This window comes from Peromyscus californicus, unplaced genomic scaffold (assembly GCF_007827085.1).
Source record: "Peromyscus californicus insignis strain IS unplaced genomic scaffold, ASM782708v3 Scaffold_9__1_contigs__length_137607984, whole genome shotgun sequence".
NCBI lineage: Eukaryota > Metazoa > Chordata > Mammalia > Rodentia > Cricetidae > Peromyscus > Peromyscus californicus.
Window position 1 is genome coordinate 65,214,772 of NW_026294617.1, and position 16,948 is coordinate 65,231,719.

Consider the following 16,948-nt stretch of genomic DNA (forward strand, 5'->3'; position numbering starts at 1 on the left):
GTCAGTTACGTTGAATTTATACCGAAGTATCCTAACAAAGATGAATTCTAGATAGTGCAGACTTTCGCTGCCTTCATTTTTCCTAATTTATGGTATACAAAAGTATTGTACTGAGTGGTTAATGGCACACTCCAGTAAATACAATGTGGCTGTTCAGTCCTGACTATGCCACATTTCCTAGAGGCCTCTCAGGCTATCTTGGTTGCCTCGGGGGAGTTGGGGGGCTGTAGTCACAGCAGGTACAGAGTTATGCATGTCAGAGTTCAGATTGTCTCTCGAGTTTGCTTTCAATCACCCCAGCAGGAGAAGCAATGGTGAAGAGCCAAGGTATGCAAGTCCAGAGACGAATGCACACCAGCCAGTCCTGACAGCTGAAGGACTCACTCCCATCCCACAGCTCTACCTTACCCTCAATTTTTTGCCTTCTCCACCTTCTTTTTCACCAAGAAAAATGTCAAAAGTGAGCATCTATTACCGATGTCCCTCTTAAAATGTTCCCTTCCTCTAACATCAGAATTTCTTCCACAGCCAAACTGCCCACACTACGACTTTCTTTACCACTCCCACCCAGAACAGCCCCTTCTCTTGACTTAATTCCTGCCACTGTACCACCAAGGATGCTCCAGGGATGTATTTGAACTGTTGACTCACTCAGCCTGTAAGGAAAATAGCCACTTAGACACCCACATGCATTTATTTCTCAACCAGTATTTCATTCAGACAGTTGACAGGAAGGTCCACAGAGCCTCTGCCAACAGCGACTGAGGGCATTTTCCAGATTTATTTAGAAGGAAAAGCTAAGTCTAAAGAGATTGATAAAAAGGTCTTTTCTTTCATTCTTAAAAAAAATCCAACCAAAGTTAAGGGAATTGCTGAACTATCATAAGATAGGCTCACCCTTTATAAAGGGAATTGTTTAATGACTAACACCATTCCCTCTGACAAGATATTCTCATCTTCAGCTCAATATATTTCTTTTTCTTTTTTTTTTTTTTTTTTTTTTTTTTGGTTTTTCGAGACAGGGTTTCTCTGTGTAGCTTTGTGCCTTTTCTTGGAACTCACTTGGTAGCCCAGGCTGGCCTCGAACTCACAGAGATCCACCTGGCTCTGCCTCCCGAGTACTGGGATTAAAGGCGTGCGCCACCACCGCCCGGCCAGCTCAATATATTTCAACAGGAGGGTGCTAAGCACCTGCATTGTGCTTCAGATAACCCACAGTGTCTGATAATGCCGAAGCCATTCATGCCAGATATGGAAATGTCTAATAGGATTCTGGGGCCAATATTTACTCTCAACAACATGAAAAAAAAAAAAAAAGACAGACACATTCCTGACACAGGACATTCTAGGAGCACTCCAACTGCTTTGGAGAAAGAGACAGGATTGAGCAGGGTAGATGGTCTACCTACACAGAGTCAGAGGTCTGTGATGTATCTCTGTCTCTAAGAACAACACTGAAAGCCAGATGGATCACATCACAGTAACCTCATAAGGAATGTTAATAATCAAATGTACTATATACAAAGACAGTGGGTCTCAGAGCAAAGATTTCACATTCCAAAGGTAGACTCATCAGTCAAACGAAAGGTAAGCTGAAAACACCATCAGTGTGGTAGTGTACTCAAAAATGGGGATAAATAATTAAGTAAATCAAATAGACAAGCATGTGGTAATACACAGATACATTGCACATGGGATAAGCACAACATAATGAATGATTCAAACAGGTAAAGATAGAAGCAGGCCTCCTGAGGACTGCTGGCCACATCTCTCAGGGTTCACTAGCCGACTCTGGAGCCACTGCTTTAAAATGCTTTAAAAAGTCAAAGCCAAAGGCGGTTATCTAATTATCAAGAATAACCCGGAATTACTTCCTCTCCTTCCCTACAGCAGAGGTGTCCTCAATGCCCACAGCAAATCCATTAAAATCTGAACAATAACTCAGAGTAATGGGAAAGCAGAAAAAAGTCATGGGAGCTTTACACTGGATAGTGAAAAGCAACTCTAAGGTGTGAACAATCCAGAAGCAGAACTGGTTTTGCCCCTTTTGATCTAAACTGTGTCCCCCATAATTGCTGTGATTTACAGGCTCAGGGCTTTAACCCATGTGTTGTTTCCAGACACAGGAAGGAACCTGGTAGTCATTAAAAAACTGTCACATAAATAGCCACTTACCAGCTCACCTGGGGAGAATAACATTGGACAAGTAGTAAAGAATACCAATTTTGTTTATTTTACTACCTGCAAGTTCCCTGAGGAAAGGGGCAGGCTGGTAAATTTTCTAAACATTCAACCCTTAATTATCCACACCAGCAGATCAGAGAAGAGCCACAGAGAAGTTAAAATGAATCATCCACAAAAACTAATGTGCTTAGTAAAGAAGATGAGGACTCACACATAGCCAGACAGCTCTCCTTACGTTGTATGGAGTCCACAGGCCTGACAATGGCAGAGTACTGACATCAGACCCATGGGCTTCAGACTCAAGGGATTGAAGTAACTGGTAATTCGCTGACCGCAGAACCTCCAGACAGTCGTGTAACCTGCAAACCTCCTTTCTCTACTAACTGCCTTATTGGCTTCTGGGGACGATTAGATGATACAGAGCATTTGAAGTACTCAACAGAGTACATAGTAAATGCTTCATAAGCAAGTCCTTTGGGAAAAGTGTTTTTATAGATACATACTATAGGAAATCAGGAAGAAAAAGCGGCTTTTCTATTGACTGAAAGGGCCTGTCCTACCCAGGGTTTCTAGAAAGCCAGCTAGCTGTCACCCAGTAGGAAATCTTGGCTCAATGTGGCAGAAGCTGGGGGTGGTGGAGGGGGCTACTGAGACCAGCAGAGGAGGTGGAGGTCATTCATTACCTGTGCCCAGTGGTTCTTAAACACAATCATGCATGTTTCTGGGTCAACTCCCTTCAGGCTGACAGCCTGCTGGAGTTTGCTCTCTGTCGAAACTGATGACATCATAAACCTTTGACACTTCTAAGTCATATTTAATTTCCAAGAAAACGTTGGAGGCAGTCATTAACTTCAAGTATCATGTTAAAAATGTAACTTCTTCAGTCTTCATGGTCACTTTCCAAAACCTGTAATGACAATAACAAAAAAAAATGCATCTTACGTTCATCTATTAACAAGGCACTGACTACTCAATTTAAATAAAAGGATAGACACCCTCAAAGTACAACACAAACAGTAGCTACATGATAATTATACCATATTATTTATATTCAATCTAAAGCTTCTCCTAGTCTCTCACTCTTACTAAAAACATGTAAACTAAGGTGTTGCTGAACTATATGCATGTATGAAACATGTGGGTTTTCTTCTCTCCACAAGCAACTACTATCCACAAGTTATTGTACCAAATCACTCAAGTTTAGTTTCCACAACTAAACAAGAAACTGTGCTATCAACTTTCACAGAATTTTAAGAAACACCTAGTAATAAGAAAATTGTGAATCAATAGTCACAGGAAAAAAATAGCTTAATAAACCCTGGGTGAGCTGCATGGCTGGAGCTCAGTGCATAAAGTGTGTGTTTGCACGTGTGATGCCTACATAAGAGCTTGGTGGGTGCTGTGGCCTACGTATCCCAGCACTCAGGAAGCCAAGATGGAGAGCCCCGGGGCAAGCTGGCTAGCTAGCTGAGTCAAAAGAGTGATCTCTGGCTTCAACTGAGAGATCCTACCTCAATCAATATAGTGGACAGGGACTAAATCAAGCAAGACACCTGACACCAACTTCTCACTTCCATGTGCACTCTCACACACAGGCACACACACCAGCACACATGTGCACCCACACACATGAGCATGAATATACATATGCATAAGCACGAGCACACACACACACACACACACACACACACACACACACACACACACACACCATCATCCTCCTTGGCCCAAAACAACTGAGGTATTGTTTCTCAATGACTTTACAATGAAACTGAAAACATTCAGCTACATGATATGCTACATCACAAAAAGAGAAAAAAAAAGCAGAAGGAAGGAAGAGTGATTCTAAATCAATCATTTTGTGGCTATAAAGTAGGTGAAGTTTTCTAGTTTTTCTGAAATATAATCATATTCCAAGTAAGTTGACAATTGATTAGGATGACAATCAGTTAGGAATGGCCATCAAAAACAAGATAGTGCCGGGCGGTGGTGGCGCACGCCTTTAATCCCAGCACTCGGGAGGCAGAGGCAGGCAGATCTTTGTGAGTTCGAGGCCAGCCTGGTCTACAGAGCGAGATCCAGGAAAGGCGCAAAGCTACACAGAGAAACCCTGTCTCGAAAAACCAAAAAACAAAACAAAACAAAAAAAACCAAAAAAAAACCAACAACAAGATAGTGTCTTATTAGCTGTGAGTAAAAGGTGGCAAACTTAGAAATGCAAAATGAATTGTGTGGATAAGATATGACGAAATCTTAGCTACAACACTACCATCACTGGAAAAAAAATATTAGGGTCACAGACTGTACCTTGAATATGTGGGGAATCTCTGAAAAAAAAAAGCAATAAGATTGTAGTATTATCTAGCCAGTTCAATCAGCCCAGAAAAGGACTGGGTAGAGTTCAGAATATAATTTCTTTCAGTGTACAGATTGGAGAGAGTCCAGAAGAAAGTAATTATAATTATCAGAGCACTGGGAAACAGCCCATGATAAGGGTCTTCAGATTTGGACTGCATGATATGATGGCTCAGCAGGAAAGGCTTGCTGCCAAGCCAGACAACCTGCGTTCAATCCTCAGAACCACTCGGTTGAGGGAGGGAGTCTTCCTGTAAATTATACTCTGACCTCTTCACATGTGCCATGACATGTCCATATGTGAGTGTGTGTGCACACACATAGATAGATGATAGATGATAGATAGATAGATAGACAGACAGACAGACAGACAGAAAAAAATAACTACAGATTTGTGCAGGGTTGTCACAAAGGGAACAATGATCAATTTCTCCTTTCCAACAACCACAAAATGTGAGAACAGACAAGCGATAGTGGTGCACACTTTTATTCCCAGCCCTCAGGAGGCAGAGGCAGGCAGATCTCTGTGAGTTCAAGGCCAGCCTGGTCTACAAAGCAAGTTCAAGGACAAGCAGAGCTGTTACACAGAGAAACCCTGTCTTGGGGGGCGAAAATTATGAGGACAGATCCGGTGGTGATTCAAGTTGGATTTGCGGGTGTAGAATTAAACTCAAGAAAACATGAAATATTCAAAAACAAGCTTCTAGAGGAGGGAGGACAATCCAAATGAAAATATTGTCAAACAAGTCATGAGAATGGGAAATTGCAGGACTAAATGATTTTGATTATGCTTTTAAAGGAGAATGGAAGAGTAGTAGAGTGTTGAGGTACATAGAAAGGAAGACCTGTAAGGACTACACATTCACATACTTGAGGAAAACAGCCTGTGAAAACTTGTGTCATGCTTTCTGTAAATAGATGAGTTCCCCAGCCTGTATTTCCTACTAATACAATGGCTGTTTTCCATGAACACAGTCCACTAAAGACCATGGCTCTTTGCCACAAGTAGCTGTACTTTACTGGATCCAGCTGATGCTTTCTTTATGAGGGTGGCAAACCCATGTTTGTAGAGCATTGATTCGCCTGTTCCCACAGCTCTGGTTTTCCCTATGGTCTCCTTACGTCACCTAGATTACCTGGCTTATCAACATTTAAGTTTGCAGCTTTGTGTTGAGCAATAAAACCAGATTGTGAGTCAACTTCCTCACTGTCCCAAGCATTATATGTCCAAGAAACCGCCAACGCCTTTATTCAGAGAATGCAGTGAGAATGAAGATACCTAAAGCATCTAGTTTATCCCAGAGGTTGGAAAACTGCAACACTTAAGATGCTTTCCAATTTCAGGATTTTAAAAACCTCTCTTCAAAACAAAGAAGGGACATATACCTTGCCAATTGCCTACAAGGAAAGATAAAGGGAAGAAAGCTGTTCTCTAAGATGCCTTAATTCGGTTCTCGGAAAGAACTTATATTTACCCTTCTTGGAGAGAGAAGAATGAGGTTCAGAGGGAAAACACCTTAACCAACACTCTGAGCTTACAAGGCAGTTTTGATAGAAACAGAACATAAAGTTGCTAGTTCCCAAGTCCAGAGCACTTGCTAAGAAGTTATATTCTTCTTTCTGGCTACAATACAGTCTCTGGTCCTACTCCCTCAAGGAATCTATCTTTTCTAGAAAAAATGCCTCTCTTTTGGTTTATGTTTTTCTAATCACACTTTTTAAGACAGGTGCCTGAAGATTCAAAATGTATCATGAATACAAAAACAACAGCATAAAGTAAACTTGAGAGATAAGGAAGAAATTAAGCAAATCAGATAACCTAAATTGGAGACAGGAAAATCGATGCCAGAAGGTCCACAAACATACCATGGAACACAATCAGACATCAAGAAGCTAGATGATTCCATTCCCCATCTCTTGTGCCAGTACCAGAGAATTAAAGCCCTGGCAGTGGTGGTGCATATCTTTAATCCCAGCACTCAAAAGGCAGGGGCAGATGGATCTCTTTGAGTTCAAGGCTGGCCTCGTCTACAGAGTGAGTTCCAGGACAGCCAGAACTACACAGAGAAACACTGTCTTGGAAAAAAAAAAAAAAAGAGAGAGATAAACATAAGCCAAAAGCTAGAGACAGTGAGTGGTCACTAACTGCACTAACTGGAATGTGTGAGTCACAAGCATGGTAGTCATTTCTTCCTCTGTGCCCTCTGCTCTCTTTAGTCTAAGCCATATGATATTGGGAGTGTTAGGGTGTAGCTTGTCACTCTTGATACATAGCCAACACTTCCCAGAAATACACATGTGCCTGGAAACTCAAATTTCATGCTTGAGAGAGCTCCATAGACTGCTCTGACTCTAACCAGTGATTATTTTTTTCTTTCTTCAAACAAACTACTAACACACTCTCCTCTCTCTCTCTCTCTCTCTCTCTCTCTCTCTCTCTCTCTCTCTCTCTCTCGCATGTGTGCAAAATACTATTTGTAACAGTTATAGCACACACAGATTTTAGGGAGTAGTTACTAAATTCTTTATTTGGAGGAGTAAGGATAGAAAAGAGATAGCTTCCCAAAATGTATTTATAACAGCCTAGTATTTCATCACAAAATTTTCACAACAAAGATAGAATCGTGTATATTATTTCCAAAGACATTACTAATTGGCTACATTTCTAGCTCATTAATATTATATATGAGAATATTTTATCTCATCAATATGGAAAGAAAATTCATATTAAATATTGATGTAACAGGAAATGTCGCCATAAGAATCATATGTGGTTTTATTGGCCCTGTTTTGAATGAATTAGTCCTTGGTTATTAAAGAAAGAAGAAACATATGTTCCATATCACAAAAATTATACAATATGAGATGCAATCATCAAAGTGGAGGTCCTGAGGGTTCCTTTTCCCTGTATCCTCAGAAGCCGATCATCAACTGGAAACTGGATGAACAAGAACAAGCATACTCAAGTGCACGCATTCAAATGTCACAGTGGAGACCAGTGCTTTGTGAGCTAACTCAAGGGGAAACGAGTTGAGAATCTGCAGTTCCCTGATCCCACCTCGTCCCAGTGTAAAACTGCCTCGACCTCATGCCAGGTAGTCTGACTGCATATCCTTTGGAAAGCTACAACACTTAGGCAGGTGTCAAAAATCACATTGTTTTTCAGGAAGTTCCAGTAATTATTTTTAACATGCCTCTCTCTCACTAGCAGAATGAATATCAATCATGAGTATTTTGGCATTTAGTTACACGTAATCTCATACTATTCTTTGCTTCTTTAATCTTTTAAAAGTAATTAACTTCTCACAGTGAATTATCAAAAAAAGTTAAGGTAAAGCCAAAGGGATGGCTACCCTTAAGGAGAACAGAACCAAAGTAAGGTTTTTATTAAAGAGAAACTTACCCATATTTGCAAGCCTACTTAGAAGGATCCAGTGAGCATGGGGAATTTGACGATACATGACAAAGGGTTTCAGTGGACCAAAAGAGCAGAAGAAAGGTGAGGTCAGGAGCTCAGGTCAGAGACCCAGAGAGAAAGGACATGCCAAGCTGCTGCATCGTTAGTGTTGAGTTACCAGGTCAGAGCAGGACCTGGAACCTGATGGCAGGGCAGGCTTCCTTCCCATTTCTGCTCCATCCCCTCCTGAGAGTCCTGCTGATTTGCAGAAAGAGTAAGAGCTAAGAGTTCAGAGCTGTTTTCTAAGCCTGGGAACGAAAGCATTAAGTCTTGACTTCAGAACTTGGCCGTGGAGGTGGCAGACAGGCTACAGGGCTCTGTGTCTAGTTCTGCCTCTAAGAGCTGTAAGACCGTGAGGAGCAAAGGGAGGAGGAGTTCTTTATTTAAAACATCACTTAGCTAAGTGGTTGGGACTCAACCGTTTTTCCAACTCAAGTAATTATTGTATGTTCTTTATCACAGCTGTTACCATCAGATAACCACCAAAGAAATATAAAGGCCTTTGGATAACTATCTTCATAAGAATTCTAGTTGTAAATGAATTTGTATCTGTATTATTTTTAGGAGTGAAGACATTTCCTTTAAGGAATCCATAGCCTAAAACTCAACCACTCAACAGTAACTCTGCAATTGGAAATCTTGTCTTTTCCTTTTTCTGAACAACTGTCAGTAGAAAAACTCATTGTTTTAGAATGTACATTTGGAATGCCCGAAATTGGTTGCTACTAAATACATAAAAAGTCTCTTACCGTAAATGTGCTTACCACATAAAATTGCATCTAAGGGTGATGACTCTTCAAATATTGGGAACACCTGAAGAGAGGTAGACTGGTTGCCCTCAGTTATAACTAATAGCAGAGAGGGGTCATTTTGGGCCCAACTGCTTCAAACCACCTCTCCTTAGAGCCTAACCAAACCTTATTAAATGGAACTCCTCCCCATGCTCTAACCCCGTCCCCCCCCCACTCCCACCCCCACCCTCTCGTAGTAGTGTCGGGCAATGCTAGACTGGGAGGAATCAGCCCCTGGTTCTCCCGGGCTTCCTTCAACTCCTCAGTCTGACTCTGACCCATTCTTTGCTCAATGTCCATCATTTCAGTAAGTAACCTGTTTTATTCCACCACCTTGCAGGTCACTGGTTAATACAGAGAATATGCACCAAGAAAATTCTCACCGTGCACACATTCCAAATGGCTTCAAGCTGTGATAAATGCAAGCTTCAAAACAGTTAACAAGATTGCAGAGCACTGTTAATATACCAAGGAATAATCCCACCATGTTTTCCACATTAATTTCACAGGAATGGGCTTCCTTCCAACTAGGTCACATTGAAGTTCCCTACAACTGAATGATAAGCAGAATCAAAGAAGAAAGAAAAAATAAAAATTAATATGCAAATTCATACCTGAAACTTGGTTTGTGACTTTTAAGGCTATTTAAGACACTAAGTATATCAACTATTATCCTTCAATAAAGTTTAAAAGCCACTTGAAAGTTTATTCATTGTTAACAGTATGTAGAGTACAAAAGAGCCTAACAGGTGAGATCCTAAACGACTACTTTAGCGACAGCTGTGGGGGTTTGTGACTTCTGATAATGAAGACCTATATGAACAGAGAGGGAATTTGTCTAATTCAGACCTCAGACAGGGACATTCCTTTAACCATTACCATGCCTAAAAAAACAGAGATGGTCTTTTGAAAGACACACGAGAGCTGTAAGGATGTGGGGTATTAGGTGGTCAGGGGACTGAATGGAAGGGAGACTTACTTTCATTGTATAGCCCTTTTCACTTTTTAAATCATGGGCCTTATTTATGAACTAATATTACGGTTTGAACGTGAAATGTCCCCCCACTGACTCACATACCTGCACACTTGGTCTCCAGATGGTGATGTGACTTAGATAGTCTGGGAACCTTTAGAGTTGGGGTCAGCTGGAGGAAGTGGGTTGCTGAGAAGCAGAACTTGTTGGCTATAGCCCATCCCCAGGTCTAGGTCAACGCTCTGCATCCTGACTACCAATGCAATATAACAAGCTGTGTCACACTTCAGGCAGGACAGCCTCAAACCCCACTCATCACCATACCTTCCTGCCATGACGCTAAATCTTCAGGACCATGAACCAGAATAAATCTTTCTTTTCAGTTATTTCCTTCAGGTATTCTGTTACAGAAATGAGAAAAGTAACTAGTGCAGAAAATGAGTATCACTGAATAAGGTTTTGTTGTGAAAATCTAACCATATGGTTTATAGACTATTGGAAGTAGTTTGCAAGAGGAATGTGGAAGAGTATGGAGCAACAGGTTACAGAAGTCCCAGGATGCTGAAAGCAGAGTTTATTGGGCCATTCCGGTGGAGCTGAGAAGACCGCAAAGCTAATGCAAATGCACAGTCAAGTCTGAGCTTGTGCCATTTCAGAGGGTACAAGAGCTTCTATTTGGTAGAAGAAATTTCAATATAGTACAGCATTTGGGTTACTATTTATTGCTCTTAATCAGATTTACATGAAAGAGAGCAAAATACAGAGAATAAAGATGTGAAAAATGTGAAGCCTGGTAAGGAAAGAAGCATAAGTAAGCTTAAGGATGTAGACAAAATGGCCGTTATTGTTAAGAGGTTAGTGCAATTAAGGAGAAGCTTCCCACTCTATACTGGGGTGGTGGGAAAGGTCCCTGGAGGGCAAGACTCTGTCCATCTAGTATATAAGAATATAAATTCTCTTGAAAGGAGAAAATAGCACCTGAGAAAGTAGAGTTCCAGGATAGCCTTGCATGGACTGCCAAGGGGGAATGTCTTCACTGGCTCAATGCTCCAAGACCACTGGCGTTGTGGAAGAAGGGGGTCAGACTACATCACAAGCTGGTAGCAGGTCAAGGCAGCAGCATCTCCACAGTGCCACTTAGCAAAAATGTAGAACAGAAGATGTATGGGGCTGTGAAGACTTACACCAAGCTGTTGGAGTCAGGCAATGTGTAGCTGAACAGTATTCCCTTCACAGAGCTCCTGAGTCGGGGGGGGGGGGGGGGGGGGGGGGGGGGGGAGGGGGGGGGTTGTGGAGGTGTGAAACTGAAGCCCAAGCGTCAGTGGGAACCCCAGATGGTTTAGATGCTAAGAAAGCAGCACATCCATTGGGACGAGCTGTAGGTTCCCAGTGGAGCTGAACCAAGGAAGAGTCTACATTTGCTACAGATCAGATCTATAGGAGTAGGGCTGCCCCAGCCTGTTGGAGCCCTCGTGATGTCACCTTGAGCCCTAGGTGTCGGACATGAAACTGAATGATTTGATGATTGCCCTGCTAGGTTTTAGTTTCGTTTTGATCTTTTAATTGTTATGCCATTTCTTCCTTCTAGAATCAGAATATTCATTCTGTATCATTGTAAACTAAAAGTGTGGGACTTTGTCTTTGATTTACAGAAGTTCATAGCTAACCGATTACCTTGAGTTATGAGGGGACTTTGAACAGTGCTAGAGTTATAAACTATGGGGACTCTTCAAGTTAGAATGTACTCTACATTATGAGGTGGCCATAGGCCTATGGAGGTCAGACGCAAATGTTGTGATTGAATGTGAAATGTCTTCCACAGACGCACGTGTTTGAACAGTTGGGTCCTCAGCAATGAGTGGCACTGTTTTGGGAAGTTGTAGAACCTTAAGGGGTGAGACTGACTGAGATGGAAGAAGCGGGTCACTGGAAAAGTAGGGCGTAGATCTCACGCTCTAACCTGGCCCTGGTTCCAGCCCAAGCTCTCTATCTCCATCCGACTGTCACTGCAATGTAACCAGTCAGCTCATGCTTCTGTCCCCACAGTCACAAGCCACTCTGCTGCCATTGCTTCCTGACATGATGGGCTGGATTCCCTGAATAAAGTGCTAGAATTAACCCTTTCCCCTCAAGTTGTTTCTGTCTGGCAGTTTATCACAAAAACGAGAAAAGGAACTTCCACTTAGCAGATGACATTTAATTAATTAGTGGGGGGGAGTGTATTTGCGCATGTGCATTAGGTGGATGGGGGTGTGCCATGGTCCATGCATGATGGTCAGAGGACAGCTATATATAGAGTTGGCTCTCTCCTCCCACGTTCAGGTGAGCTCCAGGGATCAAACTCAGCTCATCGGGCTTGTGAGACAAGCGATCTTACCCACTGAGCCAGGCCACCACTCAATATTCTTAATTATTCAAGCAAACAAAAAGAGCAGAAGAACATCCTAAGTGAAAGGAAAAGTTCCCAAGTCCATGTGAAATACAGCAATAACAACATTCTTCAGTCTCTTCTGAGTCCTCTGAGAAAGCCAAATACCTGCACAAGGACAGCCGTCTGCTGGAGAATGAGCAGCTTAATACAACATGCTTGCTGGCCACGAAATGCTCAGAAGACATTTACAACAAACACCTACAGAGGAAAACCAACTTCTGTTGTCCCTCAGCATGCTCAGGAGTTTGGTTCCAGGACCTATGAAATACCAAAATCTGTGGATGTTCAAGACACATCCTCCTGCCACACAGAAGATCATTTCTAGAGTACTTATAACTTAAAAGCTATGTGAATAGTTGTTATACTGTATTGTCAAGGGACACAGACAAGGAGAAAAGTCTGTATGTGTTCAACACAGATGCAACATTTTTATTCTTGAATATTTTCCATCTGTAGTTGGTTGAATCTGTGGATGTGGACATGCTAAGAGAAAAAGGGCCAGCTGCACATCTGTAGTTGTGAGGCAGTTAAAGGCCAGCGAAATAAATATGGACAAAACTCACATGTTGGAAAAGGGTAAAGGATTCAGAAGAATGGTGATCTCATTTTTACAGAGCACTGATTTTTAGAGGCTATTTTAATATTGCTGTGCAATAATACCAGCAGAATTAATTTTACGCAGCTTATTTTCAATCTGTGGCATTCATAGCTCTAGTAATCATGAAGTTAATGTTTTGTCAAGCTTTCTGTCAAAGAGATCAGTGGATCTCCAAATACAATCCCAGGGCTCCCCAAGATGACTTTCAAGAGACTCTTAGTAAATTTTTTCAAGGACCTCTTTTAAAGAGAAATTAAAGTAAACCTGTGTGTAGTGACACATGCCTATAATCCCAGCACTTAGAAGGCAGAGGCAAGAGGATCGTGAGTTCAAGAGCAGCTTGGACTACATAGTGAGATGATGTCTCCAAATTTTTTTTAAATAGAAAGAAAAAAAGAAAAGGAAAACTCACAGTGAGTCGATATAAATATAGATCACTACAAAGCTTTCTCCCGACACAGATAAGACTCCTGTACTACAGCTTCCCCACAGTCACGTGACAGTGGCTTTAATCTCCCCCACTCTTCCACTCTGGACTTTCTTAAGGGATTTTGAAAACTTCTATAAAATCTGGCTTATTTTTTTTAAAGACTAAAATTTGATCTGAAAATCAAGTACCATTCATTACCTATAAATACATTTCTTTTTCCTTTTATGTGTGTGGGTGGTTTTGCCTTCATATGTGTCTGTGTTCCACTTGCATGCCTGTGCCCACAGATGCCAGGAGAGGGCATTAGATCCCCTGAAACTGGAGTTACAAACAGTTGTGAGCTGCCATGTGGGTGCTGAGAACCAAGCCCGAATCCTCTGAATGAGCAGCCTGTGCTCTTCCTTAACCACTGAGCCATCTCTCCAGGACCTGAATGTTTCTTAAACATTCCCTTTTCAAAACATTCAGCAATTAAGAGCAGAGCTGAGTACCTTGAGGGTTGGATCCTCCTGCTACAGGCATCATTTTGTGGAATTCTAGGGCCGAATTTGACAAGAGATCGGTTCCCCCTTCACCGTGTGGTGTTCTGCTGGAGTGAGGCGCACGCCTGTGCACCTCTCACGTGCCTGCATGCACATGCGTGTCTAGCTCACGGCACACGGGTGAGGACTAGCCATCAGTTGCTGACCTTTCAGAGACCTGACAGCAGAAAAGCCCTTGTGTAACTTGCTGAGAGCAGTAAGAGAGGCTCCCATTTCTGCTTCACAGTCCTGAATTCAGGCTCCCTACTTCTGCTTTTGCAAGAAACAAGAGCAAAAGTTAAAATGACTTATATTAAGAAATTCCTCTGCCACAGCAAGCCTGGCTGGCTGGCTGACTGGCTGGTTGCCACTACCACCTGCCAAGCAGACCAGCAAAGAGGCTGGCCTCGTGAGGAGAAAGGCCCCCAAAGCAGCTGGAGGCAGCAGTTCTACACCTGCCTCAGTTGGTGTACTCTTGCCTCTGGAGCAACTGGCCTGGACTGGATGGTTTCAGGCTATCTATATTTCCTTAATTAAACGTCACTAAATTAATACATGTGTGGCAATGCCTTTAATAGGAAGGAGGAACAAGGAAAGGAAAATCAAAGACTGTGTTCTAAATTAAGTCGTGCTTCAGACAGCTTTCCCACCGGTGCCTCACCTCTCCTAGAGTCTGAGCTCCGGGTGGGAACCACATGTAGGAACAGGCAAGGGGTCCTATCTGGACTACAAAGCGATCTGCACTTTAGACTCAATTATCTTTCCAAAGCAAAGGAGGCCCAGAATGCAGCTCAGACACAGGACTCTCACCTAGCACATGTAAGGCTCTAGGTTTGACCCCTGACACCACAAAAATAAATAAATAAAGCAACGGCATTGTGAAGGGAATATGGAAGCAAAAAGTAAACCTTTTTTCCTTCTTTTTTTTCCTTTTACAAAAAGAATTTTGTATGATATTAGCCTATACATCTGTGATGATTCACTCCATCCTCTGCCCTAGAGAATTAGCAAAAATTGATGATCCGATCCTATTCTATTAGAATGTATATGTATACCTGCAACTTCTCTGGGGAAGTACATAAGGCAAGGCATGAAGATACTCAAAATTATGACCAAGTATCCCTGAGCAAGGCACTTTAAAGAAGTCAACATATTTCTCATTAAGTTGGATAAATGGTTGAAACCCCAATAGAGCAGTAGGTGTCTGAGTCAGAATGTATAGAAATAATACATATCATTGGGTGCGAGAATTACTTTCAGCACAGTGAGATAGCACGGAGAAACTGCACCCAGGCAAGGACACAGCTAGTGGACACTTAGAGTCCCTCAAGAATACATTCCAAATGGCCTGGACTTCAGCAGTCACCATTCTCTGTCCTTCCTCAGCCTCTAGGGGTTTTGTTTTGCTTTTTGCTTTTTGAGGAGGAGAAATCAGGGAGACAAGGACATATACAATGGATGAAGTGACTTTACAACACATTTTCACAACAGCTACCCTGGAGAAACTTCACAAACAGGAATTCTGTGCACCAAATTCCGTGTACATTACATATGCACATATTTCCTGTTTTCATTTGCAAAGACTCTAAAGCAGGTAAGTGATCCAAGAGACAGCTCAGATAAAATTAAAAGACAGATTTTTCCATTAAGTAAACATGTTCTTGTTTCTAAAATATTTTAAACTTACTCCCACAAATATAGTATTAAAAAACACTGCCAATTAGATATTCAGTAATAAACAGGATGTTCCATAGAAACATTTCTCAAAAGGAAGGGAAAGGATAATTATAAAACAGAAACAAAACAAATATAAGCAACTAGGTTTCATTATTAATATTTAATAAATGAGCTGGAAAATTTGCAGTGATAAATTCCAGCTAACCTATAGCTTCTTTCTGTGAGAGCTGTACAGAGAATTTTTCTTTTAAATCCGGCCATGTTTAGTTCTTTGGACTTCCAAAACTACATTTACCATATTTAAAGACATGTAAAGTCTGAGTATTTATCATCAGAGAATATTGCATAAAAATATATTGTTAATTGAAAGAATAAAGGGATTGTCTTCGAAAGTTACACGTTTTCTATTGTCTATTTTGAGAATTTCATCCATAAGAATTAAATAGTTTACATGAATCTATCACAGTAACACTTTCCATCTAATATAATCAGTATTCTATATTTATTGCCTGCAAAAAAAAAACCATAATTACTCGTTGATTTGATCAAAATTACTAGGTGACTTGAGCAATTGAATCAGCTATCCAGCCTATGGAGTAATTAGTCAAATCAGTGGTCTGTCAACATGACTAACATTTTCTGAATCATGGATTAGACTCTCTATAGCATTATGGCAATCCTTCCAATTCTGTTCCAAAACTTTGGTTGGTTTTGTTTAACTCACAGACTATTTTCTTCATAATTTATTTTGCTTTGTATACCTATGAGCTTTTCCTTCAAGTCAAAAAAGGAAAGTGACAACATGCCAAGGTTCAAAATTCAATGAAATCGGATACTCTAGTTTCAGAAAAAAAATAATGAAAGGACAGAGTGGAAGAAAGGGGTTGTTTTGTTATCAGGTAAGAGGGATGAAGTCAAGGAAAAGGAAACAAAACTGAATTCTTACCAATCAAAACATTTCTCAGAACTTCAAATTCCATTAAAGGCCACAATCCTGTTGATTTGGTGCCAAATGTCTCTAAAATGTTCTTACCCAAGAAGAATGTGTTTTGGAAAGAACGAGGAAAGCAATATATTTAAGGGCTGGGGAAGATTTCTTCCATTTACTAGGGTCAGTGAAACATCCATCACACAGACACACAAACACCTTACAGAATAAAAGATCAGAGGCACTTCACAAGGAGATCAAAGAGCCAGTACCTCTGGGAGCTTCAAACAAGTGTCTGAGCAGATCCCCTGTGAATCCTCGCCTCAATCGAGCTTATACAATTATAGGGAGAACCAGAAAGCAAAAATGCTATAAAAAAATGTGATTAAAAAATAATTAATTCTAGTTTGTCTCTCTCTCTGCAGAAAATCTTTTCAAAGTCATTAAATAGGATAACAATATAGTGAAGGTTTTCAAAAGGCAAAACTGTTCAAATTTGTTCACATGCACTGACTATGAGTAGGTATATAAAACTACCATCTACCCAGCATAATGATAACACGCTCAGGAAATGGTTGTGGACTTATCAGAAGGAAGTAGACA

The 16,948-nt window shown here is 41.2% G+C and overlaps 1 protein-coding gene across 3 annotated transcripts in view; it reads right to left on the reverse strand.

Annotated features, from left to right (window-relative positions):
* Positions 1-16,948, reverse strand: part of Fhip1a (FHF complex subunit HOOK interacting protein 1A) — a 236,684-nt gene that overhangs the window by 86,961 nt on the left and 132,775 nt on the right. For all 3 annotated transcript variants that reach the window (XM_052730252.1, XM_052730251.1, XM_052730250.1), the window contains one exon: positions 2,868-3,091. In XM_052730252.1, coding sequence (XP_052586212.1) covers positions 2,868-2,972 — 105 coding nt within the window. In that variant the 5' untranslated portion in view covers positions 2,973-3,091. The remainder of the gene's footprint in view (positions 1-2,867; positions 3,092-16,948) is intronic.